This window comes from Zonotrichia leucophrys, chromosome 11, assembly GCF_028769735.1.
Source record: "Zonotrichia leucophrys gambelii isolate GWCS_2022_RI chromosome 11, RI_Zleu_2.0, whole genome shotgun sequence".
In the NCBI taxonomy this organism is placed as follows: Eukaryota; Metazoa; Chordata; class Aves; order Passeriformes; family Passerellidae; genus Zonotrichia; species Zonotrichia leucophrys.
Window position 1 is genome coordinate 18,424,787 of NC_088181.1, and position 19,054 is coordinate 18,443,840.

At 47.3% G+C, this 19,054-nt stretch overlaps 1 protein-coding gene across 2 annotated transcripts; it reads right to left on the bottom strand.

Moving 5' to 3' along the window:
* Window positions 1–10,712: 10,712 nt before the first annotated feature.
* Window positions 10,713–18,632, bottom strand: LOC135452698 (monocarboxylate transporter 1-like). Of its 2 annotated transcripts, XM_064723054.1 has the most exons (5): window positions 18,505–18,632; window positions 17,205–17,462; window positions 13,706–13,849; window positions 12,400–13,260; window positions 10,713–11,994 (listed from the first exon to the last, which is right to left on the bottom strand). In XM_064723054.1, exons 2-5 carry the CDS (start codon window positions 17,419–17,421, stop codon window positions 11,732–11,734), a joined length of 1,485 nt encoding a protein of 494 aa, XP_064579124.1. In that variant the 5' UTR covers window positions 17,422–17,462; window positions 18,505–18,632; the 3' UTR covers window positions 10,713–11,731. The 2 variants fall into 2 exon arrangements, with proteins under 2 accessions (XP_064579124.1, XP_064579126.1); XM_064723056.1 differs by lacking the exon at window positions 18,505–18,632 and having other exon boundaries at window positions 17,205–17,711.
* Between the last annotated feature and the right edge of the window lie 422 nt (window positions 18,633–19,054).

Below are 19,054 nucleotides of genomic sequence, written 5' to 3' on the forward strand. Positions count from 1 at the left end.
CGCCATTGGCCGGCACCGCCCGCGTGCCGGGCGGCCATTGGTTCTCCCGCTTGTCAGTCAGGGCGGGGAGGGGGCGGAGCCCCACGAATCGAAAGTGAAAGGCGGGAGGGCGGTGAGGGCTCGAGCTGCGCGCGGGGCGGGGCGGGGCTTGTCGGGACAGGGGCGTGAGGGCGCGGGGCGTGTCCCGGGATGTCGGTGGCTCCCCGGTGCGCAGCTCCAAGTCTCACACCGCTGGGCGGTGTTTCTCTACTTTAACCTGGTTTGCACGAAGTAGGGAGCTCCTGGTGACCCACCAAAAGCTCCCTGGACATCAAAAGTTTACACTGCACATTTTAATAGCGGTAGCAGCGGTCATCGGTCACAAACTTTTGTGTTGACTAGCCCTCAGACTCCTCGCTGCTGGTCATGTCTGGCTGCGAGAGGTTTATGCCTGCCCTGGGCTGAGAACTGCCCTGCCCTGGGGTTAAATGGGATCTGTGCTCTGGGCTGAGAACTGCCCTGCACTGGCTGGATCCAGCAGCTGGAACGCTCCTGTGATCCAGGTGCTTTTCTAACCTTGATTTTTTGGAATCTGAATTTTCAAGTCACCACCTGTGGCCACCATGATGTTGTGCTCCTGTGTGACTTCACAAAATGATAAATATTCTCTCATATTATGATTATTATTTTATTTCACAGAAGTCTATGGCCATAATTTTACATAGAAATCATTTCTGTAGGGTAAGGAAGGGAATAATTTGTCAGACTGTACCAAGACCACTTAGATCAGCTGGACGTAGTTTCCACTCAGGAAATACATTTTTACTCACCTTGCTGTGCTAAAAAATGATCTGTTTGAATATTTCTGGGGTGACTGTCCTATTATTCCTGTTTTGCCATTTTCATATTTTCCCTTGGTGATGCGTTGCCATTTTCAGTGTCCTGACTTCAGTCATTTGACTCTGCCCTTCTTGAGCTTGGACACTGACTTGTCCCCCAGAGCAGGAGGGACCTGACTGCTCCAGTGCTTGTTCCTGTGGCCTCTGACAAAGGTAAAATCCAAATGTAAGAGACTGAAGCACAGAATTGCTTCCTCAGCAGTTGCTCAGTCATGAGTGGTCCCACAGATGTAAAATAAAAAGCACAGAAGCCAACTCAAATACCCAAATACATGTGTTCTTTACTAAAAGTTCTGTGTAAGACCAGTATACTAAAAATTAAAGCAGAAGAGACGACTACAGAAATACAGGGTTGTTATCATGTAGCAAGAAATAGCATGTCCAGTTTTCTCTCTGATTTCACCCAGGTAATAAAGGAAAGACCTGTGTTAAGCCTGGGTTTTAGCACTGGTACTAAAATCATGCAAGGGTTTAGGATAATATCTGACAGCAGGAGATGAATTTCTCAAGAGCAACATCACTCTGCCAACTTTGCTGAGATTTATCCAAGATCTGCAATATTTTCAAGAAATGAAAGTATGTCCTTACTGCATCATTACAAGGAATTTCAACACCAGCAGTAGTGGCATCCTAAACTGCTCCAGCAGCTTCAGAGCTGCAAATGTCTCTATGTAGTGTTTTACAGCTTATTTATTCTGTCTAGTGCTGTCTGTCTGGATTTATGTTATATTTGGATTTATATTCCCCCTCCATGTTTGTTGGATTTTACTCAGTTGAAAAGATTAACAAGAGCAGAAAATGCTAAACCACTCCTGCAAGTGATGGTGGTAAGATATCTCAGAGGGAAGCACACTCTGTGTTCAATTCACAGTTTGTTATTTAATTATATATGTTTGTAATGAACCCCAAAACCCAGGTATTCAGTGGTAACTCAGAAAAATGCTACAGTTGGATGTGGATGTTTTGGCTGGCTCCCATATCTGTTGACAGCCAGCTGGGGTTATTTGGATTATTCCGTGACAACAGGATGACAGGAATTTATGGAAGGGCCCACGCCACCAGAGGGAGCAGGCAGCTGTGTGTGAGAAATGCTGCCAAACCCAGAGCACAGTGCCAGGGACACTTCACTGTTACTGAAGGAAGAAAGAAAGACTTGGATTAGTTTACTACAATTTTACCAATGCATTGCTAACATGAGGTAATATGTAAATCTCCCATTCTCGTCAGAAGTCTACTTAAAGTCAGCTTGTTTTGTAAATCACAGATACAGAGTTGGTGGAAGGGCAGGAAATCCCTGTTAAAAAGGTGAAAAGCCAAACCAAAGGGTTTCCAACTGTGCAGAGAAACTGAGCATCAGTAACAGGACTTGTCTGCCACGTGTGAAAAGCCCTCTGTGCCTGTCTGCAGAAGAGCCTGGGGCTCCAAATTACACCATGTAACTGGGAAGAGCTTAAGTTCCAGGGAAAAAATCCCCTTTGCCTTCTGCTGTGGGCTCATCAGATTGCCCAGCCCTCCCCAGGAGCAGCCCGAGGGCAGCAGTCCCAGAGCCTGGCCCTGTTCCAGGGCAGTGCCAGCTGTGCAGGGCTGCAGGCACAGCCTGTTCCAATGCAGTGACAGCTGTGCAGGGCTGCAGGCACAGCCTGTTCCAATGCAGTGACAGCTGTGCAGGGCTGCAGGCAGATGGAAGCCAATCCCATTCTGCAATCCCATTCTGCACAGAGCCCCCTGTGCTTCCCTCTCTGCTGACTGCCCTGCCAGTAAACCTGACTGAGGCACTTCTGTGCATCTCTGCCCCTCTGAGCTGGGAAAGAGGGTTGTTTCTCCTATTGCAGGGTGCTGTGCATGCCATCGCTGTTGAAATGAAAACTTTATGGAGAGGAGCAGTTTTCTCTGTTAAAAATTTGAAATAGAGCCTTACCTTCTAGCAATGCCTGCCAGCAGTTCTGCAGTGCAAAATGGTGAATTTTTGTTCTTTTGGATATACTGTACTGAGAATATTGAAAATCTTGCTGAACTGCAAAATAATTGTCTCATTTTAGCAACATACATGTTTACTGTCATCTACTTAGCAAAAAATGCATGCTTACCTTATATGTTAAATGCCTCCTATCAAAAACCCTTTCTCTACTGAGTTAACCTGAAAAACATTTCTGCTAGAGCCAGACAAATTCAGAACCTATTTCCTCAGCCACACTAACTGCAGGGCAATTAAGATCTGGGATATTTCCTGAAAATTGGGATGTTGAGCATTGTTGGGAATTTAGCTGCTAGAGAATGGAAAATTACAAAGCTGTGGCTAATTCCAAGTCCTGCACCTGCATAGATAGCGTGTCCTTGGGCCTAGCTGTGGTAGGATAACAAACAGTCAAAGAGACATGAGAAAAGAGAGATGTAACCCCTAAGGAATGAGGAAGAGTTGATGGTATAGTTTAACCAATAGATTGCTTAGCTTACAGAATATTCATAAGCTTATTGCTCGCTGTATAAGCGTCTGATGCTCTCTTCAATAAACGGAATTTGCTTATCACTCATATTGAGTGTCTGAGTCTCCCCTCACCGACAAATGGCTCATCCCCGACAAACGACATCCTCGTTTCTGCAACAAATGGTGCCCAAACGGCGACCCTATGGACTCCTGCAAGCCAGGGTCAGTGCAGTATTTTGGTATCAGTCCCGACGCAGCCCGGGAGGCACAAAAAGCGGGCCCTGCCTTAGGCGACCCTACATAGGAGACCTAGAGAAAGGCGAAAGAGTGGGCTTCGGTGCCCTGGCGACCTCACAGGAGAGCCCAGCTGACTGAATGCCGTCGAAATCCTGGAAATGCTGCAGCGCGCTGAATGAATGACAGGTTAAAAGGTAATACAGGGACAAACGGCATATAATCCTTTCAAATGCTTTTTAGAAAAGCAGGGACTATAGACTGTTGACTTGGGAAGAGAATTCCCGAGATTGCTGCGTATAGACTTGCAAAAACGTGCGTTGTGGTGCTGGTGCTGCAAGTATATGCACAATAAATCAGCGACCCTGCTGCGATTGCGGCAGCAGCCGCAGCTTGGGACGCCTGCAGGGCCGTGCCACTCCAATCTCGGCATGGGCGCAGCGGCGGGAGCGACGGCGGCCGCGGGGAAAGCGACCCGTGCGGCCACGGATGCAGCGGAGTCTGCAGCGCACGCAGCAAAGAGCCCAGCGCGGGGCGGTCACCCCCTCTGACACAGGCGCCGCAGGACCGGAGTGGTTTTCCAGGGGGAGAGCTTCTCCCTCCGCCCCACAGCCGGCAAAAGCTTCAGTTTTAGAAAATAAACAAACGGCACCAAAGACCATTGCGCCAGCGTTTATCACCTAGGTTAGAAGAACCTTTTTCTTAGCAGAGACTGTGACAGAGAAATCAGCGTAAGTGAATGCGGGAGTCAAATTTCGGCCGATTTGGCTCAGTATTCGTTGTGCTGTCTTGGGGTCACCGGTATTACCACAGACTCTAAACACTAGAAGCACAGTCTTTAATCGGTGGAACATCAAACTCTGAAATTATGTTTTGAAAAATTTAAAAATGTTAAAAATATGTTAAAGTAGTTGTAGAAGTAAGATATAATGAGTGTGTTTTTTGTGTTTTTTAAGCCTTGTTTAAATGTAGTAAAGGTAAAAGCAAACATTGAATTCAAAAGAATTTTTTTACAGCTATACCTTAAACAAACTTCTTATGTTTAAGTACATTAAGTGCATTAAGTATAAAAATGCTGCAGCAAACACGTTAAAAAAAAAAAAAAAAGTTGTTTTAGCTTAGTGTTTTAGAATCAGGCCTGTAAGTTATATTAAATGCTATGTTCTATTTCTATAGTGGGTTTTATTTGTTACTAAGTAGCTTGAGTTAAATTATCTATTAAGTGCTGTTAAATGTTGAATGCTGTTAAGGTTTTAATTTCTGTTAAGTTTAATATTTTAAGTTTAAAATATGAAGTCTAGGTGCTATTAAGTTTAAGTAATGTTAGATAGATTTATGCTTTTACGATAGGCGTTTGTTTTATGACTTGTGTGTAGAGTGTTGTGACCATCAGAGAAATTTTAGTTAAAAAAGACAATCAGAATTTGCTATTTGAGAATAGAAAGCAAACTTCCTTTAGCTTATTTTTGTGGGTTATATTAGCACACCTGAGTTTTGTTTGAGCTTTGTAGCACATAGAATTCTTTTTTATATCTGTTGTATAGCATATCTTATGATTAGTGATAGCCTTTTTGGTTTGTTTCCCTGGCTTAGATCGCTTGTAAGAGAGAAACCTTACTAGCTGAGAATATTGCTTAGTTGTTAGAATTGTTTATTCTTGTGTTGTAAAGAGTGTAACACAGTTAGCCCATAGAATCTTTTTTTAAAAAATAAAAACAGGGGAGATGTTGGGAATTTAGCTGCTAGAGAATGGAAAATTACAAAGCTGTGGCTAATTCCAAGTCCTGCACCTTAATAGATAGCATGTCCTTGGGCCTAGCTGCAGTAGGATAACAAACAGTGAAAGAGAAATGAGAAAAGAGAGATGTAACCCCTAAGGAATGAGGAAGAGTTCATAGCACAGTTTAACCAATAGATTGCTTAGCTTACAGAATATTCATAAGCTTATTATTCGCTGTATAAGCGTCTGATGCTCTCTTCAATAAACAGAACTTGCTTATCACTCATATTGAGTGTCCGAGTCTCCCCTCACCGACAAATGGCTCATCCCCGACAAAGGCCTCATTTCTGTGACAGAGCATGTTACTTCTCAGCAGACTGCAGCACACACTGTGCCCCTGTGTTACTGCCAGGCTCCCAAACCCCAGGCTGGCTGATGGAAATGGTTCTTGGGGAAGGGAGAGGAAAGAAAGTGAAATCAGAGTGCTACATAACTAAACTCAAATATCCATGGGTGTTTTTATTTTTACCTCCATTTCATCTTACTTTTATATTCATCAGGACAATGGCTTTAAATTCAGACTAGCAAATTTCAATTTCGCCATCAGAAAATAATATTTAAGAACCCAAGCCTGTTCTGAAAACCCTTTGTAGGGCTGCTAGATATTTCAGAAAAGTCCCAGCATGTTAGGAAGTAGAACTGGGGGTTTTTTTACAGCATGTAGAAAAGCCTCTACTGAACACATTGAAGCTTCCAAACATACTTGGTAGTATTTGAGAAGTTCTTAGACCTCCATCAGAGACTGAGCACCTGATGTCTTCCACTCTCCTTGAGCTCCATGAGGTAAAGAAACAGCCACTTCTTGCAGATTCCTATGAGCTGCATCTTTACCAAATTTACATTTTGCTGACCTAAAGCCCGGTGAATTTATTTAAAATCTCTCCTCAGGTTTTGACTGATTTAATCAGGTTTTGATTTAATCAGGCTAACAGAGAGCACTTACTGGGCCTGTCAGCACAGCTGCTGGCAGGGTGGTTTGAGTGATGCTGGAGGAAGTGTCTCTGCAGCCATGGCTCATCTCAAGGCCTCTGTGGGAGTCAGGGTGGGCACTGCACAGCTGTGCTCATCCCCGTACACCCACCTGCAGCAGGAAGGTGGCAGCTAGCAGTAGCAATGTGGGTGACACTGATCACCCTGCCATTTCTTGGAAGTGTTCAAAGCCAGGCTGATGGGCTTGTAGCAGCCTGATCTAGTGAAAAAGTGGCCCTGCCCATGTCATGGAGGGGAATGAGATGAGCTTTAAGGTCTCTTCCAACCCAAAGCACTCCATGATTCTCTGATTCTCTCTGCCTCTACCCCAGGCAGGGCAGACAGCCACAGCCAGAGGCAGTGCTGGCCATGGGACCGAGCGGCCTTTGCCAGCAGCTGCCCACCCTGCTGGGCCCCACCAGCATCTTGGGAACAGCAGCATTTGTTTGCAGAGTAGCAGCCCAGAGTGCTTGGACAGAGATGCACACTCAGCATAACCCAAATCTCCCAAAATAACTGAATAAAGTCCCTGGGCAGAGCAGGAGCAGGCAGGGACCCGGATCCCCTCCTCATGCTTGTCACATGAATGAGATCTGCAGCCAGGCTCCCCTCTCCCCAGGAAGGGGGTTGTGATATGTTGTGGGGAGGATTAGGCTGTTTCTGTTTCAGGAGGCTGGGAATGCCTGCTGGTGAAGGGCTGTAGGCCTGCCAGGCCTCTTGCAGAACCACAGGCACCACGGCCCCACAGCGTGGGGAAAACGGGCTCAGGGCAGCCTTGGGTTTGGGGTGCATTTGGCAATGCAGGATGGCCCAACAGCACAGCAGAGGCAGCAGCAGCCTCCCAGCCCAGAACCACTGTGCTCAGAGGGCTCACAGAGGGAAGAAGGGAAAAGAGGGAGGACAGCTGAGGCCTGGCTGCCTTATCCCACTCCCACCATCAAGAGGCCTGGCTGCCACCAGCAGTCGGCAGCCAGCAGCAGTTCCAATCCAGCAGCTGGAGCACAGCCTGCTCCTCTAGGAGCCCCTCAAACCCCCCAGCTGCTGCTGAGCAATCCTGGCTGGCAACTTCAGATGTTTGGGAAAACAAACTCCAGGGGAATTAGCTCCCAAGTATTTCCTCAATTCTGCTCGCTATGAAGAGAATTTTATTTTGCTGTCCCTGGAGGAAGGAAGGCAACGTGGCCAGGTGCATAAAGGAAACCTGTGGAAGAATGGTGGGAATCTGGCCAGCAATACTCCCACTCCTCCCAACTCCTGGCATGGGGAGCAGGGAAGCACACATGTCCCCATGGATGTACTGTGGTCCTTTGCCAAGGCACCACATCCAGCAGCTCTCCATCTCCTCCAGTCAGGCAGCACAATGGGTTCAGCCTGCAGAGCAGCCCAGGAGCACCAGGGCTGGTTTGGGCATCCCCTGTCCCCTCAGCCATCATCACGGGTAAGGCCAGGGCTCCCATCTGCTTTTTCTACCCCTGTGCCTAATTTAGCTCCTGTTTTACAGGTACATAACACTGAGAGAGGCTCTGGGAGCCCAGGTCATGTACTTCCCAGCACTGTAGGTAACTTTGCTTGCAGAAATAACATGACTAAATAAAGCTCTGCTGCTCCTGAGAGCTGCACCAGGAGCAGGCACAGGGGCAGCCCCTGGAGATGTGCCCTGAAGGGGTGCCATGTTGGAATTTATAAAGTTAGAGGGTTTTTAGGAAATGGTTAAAAAAGTATAGGTTTTAGATTGAAGTTTTGTTAGTATTGTAAATACAGCAGAAAAGTTTTTTAAGTGGTAGAGTATTAGTGACAAATAACAATAGGCTTCTTTAGAATTGGTTTTTAGATGGTAACAATGTTATTTAATGTATATCTTTAGAAGGTTAGTATAAATAGAGTTTTGTTTTTTGTTTTTTATGAATTAGTTTTTGTTTTTTACTTACTATTACGTGTGTTTTATATGATTAGATAGATTTTTTGTCAATATGTGTTGTTTTAGGTATGATTGGTTGAAATTTAAGTTGAGATAGTTTTATGTTATCCTGTAATGATCTACGTCTTTAGCATTTTCTGTAGATCAGCGAGCTGTTAACATCCTGTCTCCATTGTCTAACAATGTCCTGAAACTGATGTGCTGAAAATAAAAAAGCTCTTCACTGGTCTGGTTTGTCCAGGGTTGTCCATATCTGGACGTAGTTGCCGCAGCCCATGGTTTCCTTAGTAATGCGTAAGTTCCTGACACAATTAGACATATATTTTCCCATATATACACCCCCCACATTTTGGTGAATTGCTGGAATCCATAAAGTTAGAGGGTTTTTAGGAAATGGTTTAAAAAGTATAGGCCTCAGACTGAAGTTTTGCTAGCATTGCAAATACAGCAGAAAAGTTTCCTAAGCAGTAGAGCATAGGTGACAAATAACAATAGGCCTCTGTAGAATTGGCTTATGGATGGCAACAAGGTTATTTAATGTATATCTTTAGAAGGTTAGCATGAATAGAGCTCTGTTCTTTGTCTCTTATGAACCAGTCTTTGTTTTACCTACCATCAGGTGTGTTTCATATGATTAGATAGAATTCTTGTCAATATGTGTTGTTTTATGTATGATTGGTTGAAATTTAAGTTGAGATAGTTTTATGTTATGCTGTAATGCTCCACCTCCTTAGCATTCCCTGTAGATCAGCGAGCTGTTAACATCCTGTCTCCATTGTCTAACAATGTGCTGAAACTGATGTGCTGAAAATAAAAACGCTCTTCACTAGTCTGGTTTGTCCAATATTGTCCATATCTAAACGTAATTACCACAACCCATAATTTCCTTAATAATGCGTAAATTCCTAACAGAATTAAACATATATTTTCCCATATATACACCCCCCACATGCCACACCTGCCATAGCAAGGACTGTGCTCCACCCCAATCAGGGCACTTAGTTTCTAGCCTAATACAGGGCAACAGCAAGTTTCTCCTCCCAGTCCAACCTTCCACTCTTACCTGCATTTCCACAGCATCGGATCAGAGGAACAAATCCCACAGGAGATCCTGGAACAAGGACAGGGCTGACACCCAGCTCCAGAGAGGGCATGGAGGTTACCAGTAGAGAACAACCAGGATTTACTACTGAAGTGTTCCCAGCCAGCCACATCCAAGCAGCCGGAAATTATTTAAACCCTTTTTTCCTTAGAAGCAAGGTTGGCTTCCTGCCCTAGCTAAGTGAGCCTCTTCCAGTGGCCCTGGCTACAGGAACACCCATGCCAGCTGTGGACACAGCCCAGACAGGACCCCCAATGACCACAAGAGGTAGGGACCCGCAGAATAGGGCTGAGCACATTCTGCATTTCACAGAAGAGATGCTCTTCCCAAGAGGCATCACCAATGTTTGGTATGGCAGAAGAGCCCAGGCCCTCCTGCAGCTCTGTCTGAATCCCACCAGAGACCACCCCACACACCGAGGGGACCTTGTCTGTAGGTACAAAAACTTGGATAACAGGGAAAATTTCCCAGGGGTTGGTTATTGTGATGTGAGCCCATCTCTCTGGGGGTCCACCAGACACCCCATCTATAAAAATACAATTACCTGGCTTTGCAATACCACAGCTCAGTAACTGTACATCCTCTTTTGCAAAATACTCCCCTGGCTTAATAATCTACAGTCTTTAAAAAAACCCCAGCAATTCGGGGTGCTTTATGAGATATTTAGACCAAAAAATGCAAAATGGGCCTTGCAGCAAGGGAGAGCAAGGAGAGCAGTTGCAATGCAGGGCTTGAAGCTGCCACAGACTCAGAGACCCCAGAACAACTCCCTCAAGACCACCTTCATTTAACCCCTCATTTAGTTTCAGGCCCATACAGGTGTGGTTCCACTCAGCTTGGAAGGAAACAGCAAGAGGATCTGCACACTATTCAGACTTTTAAGTGCACCTCCCTCCCCCTCACAATCAAGGCAGTTCTTGAGGCTTTTTACAGGTTTCTAAAACTAGAGTGCATGAGGACACTACGCTGTTGCCATCCTACTGCTGAGCAAAGCCTCCTCTTCCAGCTGGAAGGGGGCATCTCACCCTCCCAGTATGTGTCCAGCTTCCACAGGGTACTCGAGCAGCAAGTGTAGAGTCAGGCCCTACCACAGCCCCCCTCACCCTATCCTCAAAACTGACCCTAAATCTATGCCATCTGGCACACAGAAATCTCATTTCTAAGACAGAAGTTCAACATTTGATAGGTAAATTGTAAAAAAACAAGTTTATTTGAAAAAACTCAAGCCTCTTAACATGAATTCTGATCAACATTTCTAGAACTTGAGAGCCATTAACCTGCTCCACTTACATTGAGATATTTTCCAACACTAAAAAATAAAAAATAAATACGTACAAATTCTTTCCTCCCCCTCACATGTCCTAGATGCGAGAAGTTAGGGGCATCCACTGCCTTAAGATCTCAGTTGAACAGAAGCAAGTAAAAGAGGTTTCTCTAACAGATAAAAGAGCAAAAGCAGAAAAAGTCTCAGGGATGTACCATCTCCACTCACCTCACCACTCTGCCCAAGGTCAGGCACCCAAAACACCTGGCTGCATGGGATGCTCTGGTGGAAGCCCACCCCATGGGCAGGATGGGCCAGCACAGCCAACAGCAGCGTGAATGCCAGCAGCACAACCTGAGCCCATTTCACATCACCCAGCACTGGGCTGAGAAGAGGCACTATTGAGGCAGAGTGGGGAGGCAGGGGGGACTCCAACAGTCCCCAGGCAAGGCTTGGGCAAGCAGGGCTGCCACAGCCCTGGAGTGGGTGACACTGCCCAACAAGAACCCCAGACATCTTCCTTCAACCTGAATATCCCATGAGAGAACAGCTACAAAAACAGGGATTTTAAAGAACTACAATAGCTAAAGTGTTTTCAAAACATACCTAAAGACCACCTAAAGAGCCGGGAGGCACTGGGCATGAGGGTTAAGGAGCACCTTGCCCCATGCCTGCATCTCCCCTGCAAAGGACCTGCAGTAAGAAGTGTATGAAGCAGTATTCATCCAGGGCTGGCCCTGAAGCCCGTTGTGCTTCAACAAATCCAGTATCCTGCTTTTTATGGCTTTTTAACAAGAAAACTCCCCAAAACACACACATATCCCCCCGCCCTCCAACCCAAGCAGAATACAGAGCTAAAGCACAGTTTAGAGCTAAGGCTCGTTCAGATTCAGCTAGATATGGAGACTGTAAGGCACATATTAGTACATTCATGTTACTGTTAAAAAGCCAGACTATAAAAGCCCCCTGCCCCTGGACACACGAGGATACTGCATGTGTAGTCCTGTTACCTTTAACACAGATGGAATGACAATTCAGAGCCTGTTTAAAAATGAACACCCGGTTTAAACACTTCTTACAGCCCCCCAGCGCCAGCGGAGCTCTGCCCTGGCTGCCACACCAGGGCAGCAGCACTTCCCTGACACTCTGGGATTAAGTCCCTCACATGCGGCTCTCCTGCTCTTTGGCACCACCCTCCACATTCTTCCGAGGTGAGGAGGCTGCATCAGTTTTTTCCTCTTTCTTCTTCCCAGCCTCATCAGTGTTGGTCTCGTCCTCCTTTTCCTTCTTTGCTTTCTCCTCCTTGGCCACCAGGCGATAGTTGATGCCCATCCCGATGAACAGGTAGATCCCGGCGATGATCAGGACAATCCCACAGGCCCAGTATGTGTACTTGTAGTCACCATACATGTCATGGAGTTTCCCTAAAAGACAAGAGTATACAATTCAGCAAGAAGCCCCCAAAGCAGCTCCAGGTCATGGAGATATTCCCAAGAGCAGCCCAAGCCCATCACCCTCACATTCAGACAAGGATCTGTCCCACATTCCTTTACTCCCTGCTCCCCCCTACCCTGTGCCACGGGTTCAGATCCCACTTCCTTGGCCATTCCTCAGTGGTCTACAGACTACTGCCTCAGTGCCATGGGCTGCCCATGGCTCAAGGGAACCCACCACCACTGAGCAAGTCCAGGCAGCATAGCCAGAGTCAAAGAACCATAGAATCATTAAGGTTGGGAAAGACCTTTAAGATCAAAGTTCAATCACCAACCCAGCACCACCCCACTAATACCATGCCCTCAAGTGAGTTCTCCAGGCACAGCACATCCTACCTAGCACAGGGGGTCCCAGAAGAACAGGGCAGCACTCCACGATGGTCACCAAGCCAACAGCACTAGAGAACCGCTGAGCTCCCACCAGGTCCATCAGGGTCTCAAAGAGAACCGAGCTCAGCCAGCCAAAGGCATAGCCAAAGAAGCCAGCATAAATGCAGAAGCCGGTATAGTTGGGGGACATGGGGAGCAAGATGTGGCAAACACCATTGTAAATAATAGCAATGGCAAAGAAATATTGGATGCGGGGTCTGACCCACTTGGTGTTTGCCACCAGTCCCATGGAAGGTCTGGCAAACATGTCCACAAAGGCCAGTATGGAGAGCAGGAAGGCTGCCGAGTCACTAGGAATCTTCTTGCTCTTTGCATAATTGCTGAGGAAGACCAAGGGAGCAAACACCCCGAAGAACATTATTACATTGCCTGACAGATAGAGCAGGAAGCCCCTGTGTTTGAATAGAGTCAGGTCCAAGAATTTGTTGATTGTCTGGAAGACTGAGCCCTTCTCTTTCTTGGCCTTTTCATCAGCGAGGTCCGTGCTGGTGTCACCATCATCCTTTTTCCCCGCTTTCCCAGCCTCCTGCTGTTTTTCCTTATTGGTCTCTTTCTTCTGAACTGGCTTGGGACCTATGGGCCGCATCAGGGATCCAGCCACGCAGCAGTTCAGCAGGAGGCTACCCAGGATGAGGAAGCTGCCACGCCAGCCAAATATGCCAAAGAAGAACTGGTTGAGGGGTGCCAGGGTAGAGAGGAAGACAGGGCTGCCTGCCATTGCCAGCCCATTGGCCAGTGGACGCCTCCTAAAGAAGTACTTGCCAATCATGGTTAAGGCAGGGTTCAGGTTGAAGGCAAGTCCAAGACCTGCAGGAGAGAAAAGGGGCTCAAGTCTTGGATGCTTCCAGCAGCACTGGCAGAAGGGCTAGTAGGACAAGTGGGGTTTTACTTCTGGGGAGTTCACAGCTCCATTTCCAACTTAGAATCATGGAATCATTTAGGTTAGAAAAGGCCTCTAAGAAAATGGAGTCCAACCATCCCGCCAGCACTGCCAGGTCCCCATTAAACCATGCCCCAAGTGTGACATCCACATGCTTTTTGAACACTTCCAGGGATGGTGATTCCACCAGTGCCCCAGACAGTCCATTCCAACAACTGACTCACCCACTTCCCAGCTGGCATAAGCAGGAGTCAGCCCCTGCTGCCAGCTAAAGAGGCACCCAGGCAGTGACAAGAACCAGAACTCATGCAAATTCAGACATCAACTAATAATTACTGGGTTGAAGTTGCTCCTTTCACTGCTATGACTTACCCCCTATGACCCCAATACAGAAGTAGAGTCCCTCCACCGAGTTGCAGAAGGCGGCTGCGGTCAGCCCACAGCCGGCAAGGCAGCCACCTACTAATATGATGGGCCGGCTGCCGTACTTGTTCACCAGGATGCTGCTGATGGGACCTGGGCAAACAAAGGAGAGGCACCAGAGAGGAGTTATCTTTGCATGAGAGACCAAATACACACACAAGCACACTGCATCTTTACTGCCAGATGATTCCAGCTTTCACACAGCATTGTTTCTCCCAGGGAGGGAACTGGGGTAAGGGGAAAGGACAGAAGGTTCAGAGGCAGCTGGAGACAAGAGAATCACAAAATGGTTTGGGTTGGAAGGGACCTTAAAGATCATCTTGTTCCAGCTCCTTGCCATGGGCAGGGACATTTCCTACTAGAACAAGTTGCTGCAATCCAACCCACTCTTGGCCATTTCCAGGGATGGAGAAGACACAGCTTTTCTAGGCTTCTCTGTGCCAGGGCCTCATCATCCTCATGGAAGAATTTCTTCCTAAATATCTAATCTAAACCAACCATAAGAGAGAGAAAATTATGGAAGCACAGAAAGCTTTGACTTCTCTCAGCAAGTTGCCTTCTGTGGGCTGAAAGAGGAGCTGCCCGGCCACCACCTGCCCCCAGAGACAGGGCTTTGGGACAGGCTGAAGCCACCTGCCTCATGCTGCACTGGGGGCTCTGCCCTACTTGCAGCCACCCACTCACCATCAGCTGGGGTCTCAACCACAAAGCAACTGCACATCCCCTGACAGAGGTTTCTGATCAAGACCAGATGAAGCTGTGAGGAAACACCTTCTCTGGGTGCAAGTGAAGCTCCTCAGGGCTTGGGGAGAAGCAGCAGTGCCCCAGGAGAAGGGGTGCTTCTGTTTTCACTGCTATCCCTAATGCAGACAGGGGCCAATTGTCCTTTTAAGTGCTTCAGTATCAGGCACTTTAATCCAAAGCAAACAGTGATTAGAGACTGCCAAGCATGCTCTACAGACACTAAAATGTATTTAAATACACTGAATGAACATCCACTGAATATTAACAGACCTTGCTCTGCCATTAACAGACAGAGAGGTTGTCAACATGTTATTCATGGGTCCTTGGATGGTACTTGACTTTTTGCCCAGTTTAAACAAAGTCTGGAGCAGGTTACAGAAGCCTTGGTGCTGCAGAGTCTGCTCCCAGCCTCACAGCATTCTGCTCTCTGCTACCAGTGCAATGCCACCAGGGATGGGCCATGGCTCTGGGTCCTGTGAGAGGGGGCAGCAGCAGCACCTGGGAGCTGCCACATCACAAGGTGCACAGAGCACTCAGCACTTTGCAAAACCTGAACCTCGAACTCAGCAGATGTGATGCCCCTGAAGAGTTTAAATGCAGCCACAGCCTTTCTTCCGGGAAGTCCCCCTGAAAACAGCAGGCTCCAAAGGGCAATCAGCAGGAAGCCACGCAGCTGGGCAGTGCCAGGTACTCTAGGGGCAATTCTCCTCATTCCCCCCTTTTCTAAAGGAAAACAATACCCATACCTGTTTTCTAGATTCACTGGAAGTGTTTTTGACTAAACGTTACCTGATCTAACTTGATTGCTCAAGCTGCCAAAAACACGTAAATAATGGAATCTAATCCCAACATGGGGCTGACAAAGGAGCATTTGACACCATGACATCCATGCATCCTGATGGTGACTGCACAGGGCAGCTGGAGGGAAATGTGCTGCTTCCTCACACCTAGCCCTACCCAGGACAGAAGCTGCCCCAGCTCTGTGAGATTCTACTACTCCAGAGGATGAATTACTTTTTCAGCCTCCAAGCAGGCAGGTGTCCTAGGAGACAGGGAAAATGGGATGCACACTGGGACTGCTCCAGTGCAATTCAGACTCTGTAAAGGGTCTGGTTTCAGGCAGGAATGAATGGGGCAGCAGCAATTCCAGTGCTTCAGCAGCTGGGGGATGAATAAAAAGTTCTGAGATGGAAGCGATCCTCAAGAATCCAGTCCAACTCCTGGCTCTTCAAAGGACAACCCCAACAATCCCACCTTCTGCTTGAGAGTATTGTCCAAAATGCTCCTTGAGCTCTGGCAGCCTTGGGGCTGTGGCCACTGTTCTGGGAAGCCTGCTCAGTACTTGACCACCTTCTGGGGGAAAAATGCACCCAGGCAGATCTGGGGTACTTTCAGCATCCCTGCCCCAGCATATGGCCAAGCAGACCAAGACCAGCAGCTGCTGGAATTTAATGGCTACTGCTCAGTGAAAGCAGGAGGGACAGAATCATCACATGGGGACAACTACTACTCCAGTACTGGAGGAGGGAGCTCTTACCCCTGCTGCCAGGCAGCTCCAGACAGTGCCCCCAGAAGAACCAGCTCTGAGCTATTGGGAGAGGAGGAATGGCCCAGATTGGGTCTCATTTAGGCAGTTACATGGTTTACAAGCTTGTTACAACATTGGAGCAGGGAAACGTGCTGGTCGCTTCGCTAGCTGAGCGAGGACAAAGCAGAGCCTGTTCCCTGCAAAGGAAAAGCCTCGTGCTCAGCCGGGAGCTGACGTCAGCTCCTTTGGATGCACAAATCCAACAAGGCTGCAGGCAACCTGCCAGCTGGGGACAGGCAGCAGGGACAAGCTCCCATTTGCCTCTGAAGTGGCCACAACAGCAGGCTCACAGTGTTTCTTTCAGCCCAGCACAAGACTGTGTTTGCAGGCACATACAAGACCCCAGGGTCTGGAGACCAGGAACACTGCATGCTGTTCGCCCACTAAAAACATGCATGAAGTACCCAGCTAGAGAGTAAAAAGTCTTCAAAAGGCAGCTTCTGAAGGACAGGGCAGGGAGTGGAGCTGTTTTAGTTTATGTGGGTTTGCCTTATTCTGCTCATGTCTCTGCACTTCCAGTGCACACTACCATTCTCAAACAGCACAAGCTGCCTACAGCACTGCTTGGCACCAGCAAGCAGTAACATGTGGCACGAGGCTTCAGTGCACTCCAAGCACAACTGTGCTGACAAGAAACTGAGGACAGATGCCTACATACACCCATTATTCCCTGAATTGGGGAAAAAAAAAAAAAAAAAATCAATGTCTTATCTGAAAGTGCCCCTAAGAGCAGAGCTGCCACATTGCCACATGTAGCAGAGCAGCTCCCTGGCCTTCAGGAGGATGCTGGGAGTAGACACAGCTTCTGCAACTCACTGTAACAAGGACAAGGGCAGAATTACACAAGTCATAATTCCCCAGAAAGATTTTACAGCTTTGCAGAGGACAGATTAACCCGGTTTTTGCATTCTGGGCATTAAATGGAACTTTCTGAGCAGCCTCCTTTAAGAAAACTCATTAAGGGAGTTTTCTTTCAGATAAGGAGAGAATTCAAAGTGTTAGCAAAATTTTGGTTGTTGTCACCACAGCCAGGTGGGAATCACCAGTCCCAGCAGGAGAGTAGCATCTTGTGCTGTGATGCAGGAGCACAAGTACCACTGCCTCCACCCCACTTACCTCCTGCATACATAACAGCCAGCATGATGGAGGAGATCCAGGACACTTTGCTGCTGGAGGCATTGAAGATGACCTCAATTTCTTTGAAGAACACTGTGATAGATTTGGGGAAGGCATAGGAATAACCAATGGAAATGAAGGCTCCGACGACCACAGCCCATCCCCATCCTCCTTCAGGAGGAGTGTATCCTGCAGGGCCTCCGATCTTGGGGGGCATCTTGAATCAAGTCGGCGATGACTCAGCTGGGGATCAAAGATCTGCAAAGGCCAAAGCATTGCCTCAGCTGAAAGCACAATCTCTGCTCCTGGCACACAACTGCGCGGCTCAAGCTCTGTTTGCAAGGCTGGCATAGCACCAGTGCCCCCACCATCATGAGCAAAGTTGATCCATGAGGTGAGAGCAGCCCAGGATCACCAGCACAGTGGGCCACTCCAAAGCACACGCTCGGATTGCAGCTGGCCTTTAAGAGCCCAGTCAGCAGTCAGCGCACATTTTTAAGTGACAAATTTAAGAGGTGACACCCTGACCTAAGCTGGAAAGGACAGGCAGTGTCTGTGACAGCAGCCAGGACTTATCTGCACAGGCAGAGCTCCCAAAGCATCTGGGTTGCTGGAGTGCAACCCCAGCACTGCAAAATCCCAGGAAGCCCCAGGCCACCTAGAGCTGGAGCTGCACACCAAAGACATTAAATGCAGAAATACTGAGGGGAAGTAAGTCCCCATGCATGAGCTGAACAGGACACCCCTATTTCTGCTGAAAAAGGGCAGCTGGGTGTCACAGCACACCCACCATCCCCAAAGGTCAGTGGTGACGGCTAAACAGCCTGAGTGGTGGCCAAGGAAGGCTCCCATATGCCACCAGAGAAGGCAGAGGTGGATCCACACAGAGAAGTCCCAGCAGAGCCTGGTTCCTCTGCAGGGCACTTCTGGACCCAACTGCATCCAAACTCTCCTCCTTGATCAAAAAGGCTAAGGTGGGTTTCACAAAGCACCCAAGTATAAAAACAATTCACTTAAAAATTTCCAAACTAGGAGTGACTAGAAAACAAAAGGCAGATGGAAGCCAATCCCATTCTGCAATCCCATTCTGCACAGAGCCCCCTGTGCTTCCCTCTCTGCTGACTGCCCTGCCAATAAACCTGACTGAGGCACTTCTGTGCATCTCTGCCCCTCTGAGCTGGGGCAGAGGGTTGTTTCTCCTATTGCAGGGTGCTGTGCATGCCATCGCTGTTGAAATGAAAACTTTATGGAGAGGAGCAGCTCTCCCTGTTAAAAACACAAATGTGAAATAGAGCCTTACCTTCTAGCAATGCGTGCCAGCAGTTCTGCAGTGCAAAATGGTGAATTTTTTGTTCTTTTGGGTATGGTATTGAGAATATGAGAATATTGAAAATCTTGCTGAACTGCAAAAGAATTGTCTCATTTTAGCCACATACATATTTACTGTCATCTACTTAGCGAAAAATGCATGCTTACCTTATATCTCATCATGTGCATATGACTCAGTAATGGTATAATTTATATAGCAGTAAGAACCATATAATTACTTCCCATCTAAGTATTCATTATAATTGTGTCAATCTTTGGAGTGTAGAAATGATGATTACAGTTGAAAATTATTTAGTATTTACAGAAAATCCAAGTGCAATTTTAATAATTTGGATGCTGCTTCCTTTTAAACACCATTATATATTTACTGTACTGAGCTTTACATATCCTTTAGTGGGGATAGAAAATGAAGTCCATTTTCTCTGTGTAAAAAACTTTTTTTTTTTTTGTATGTTAGTGAAAATGCCTCTAAGAAATTTCCTGGAGATGAGCCTGTGATAACTCTGCTCCCCTGCCACAGC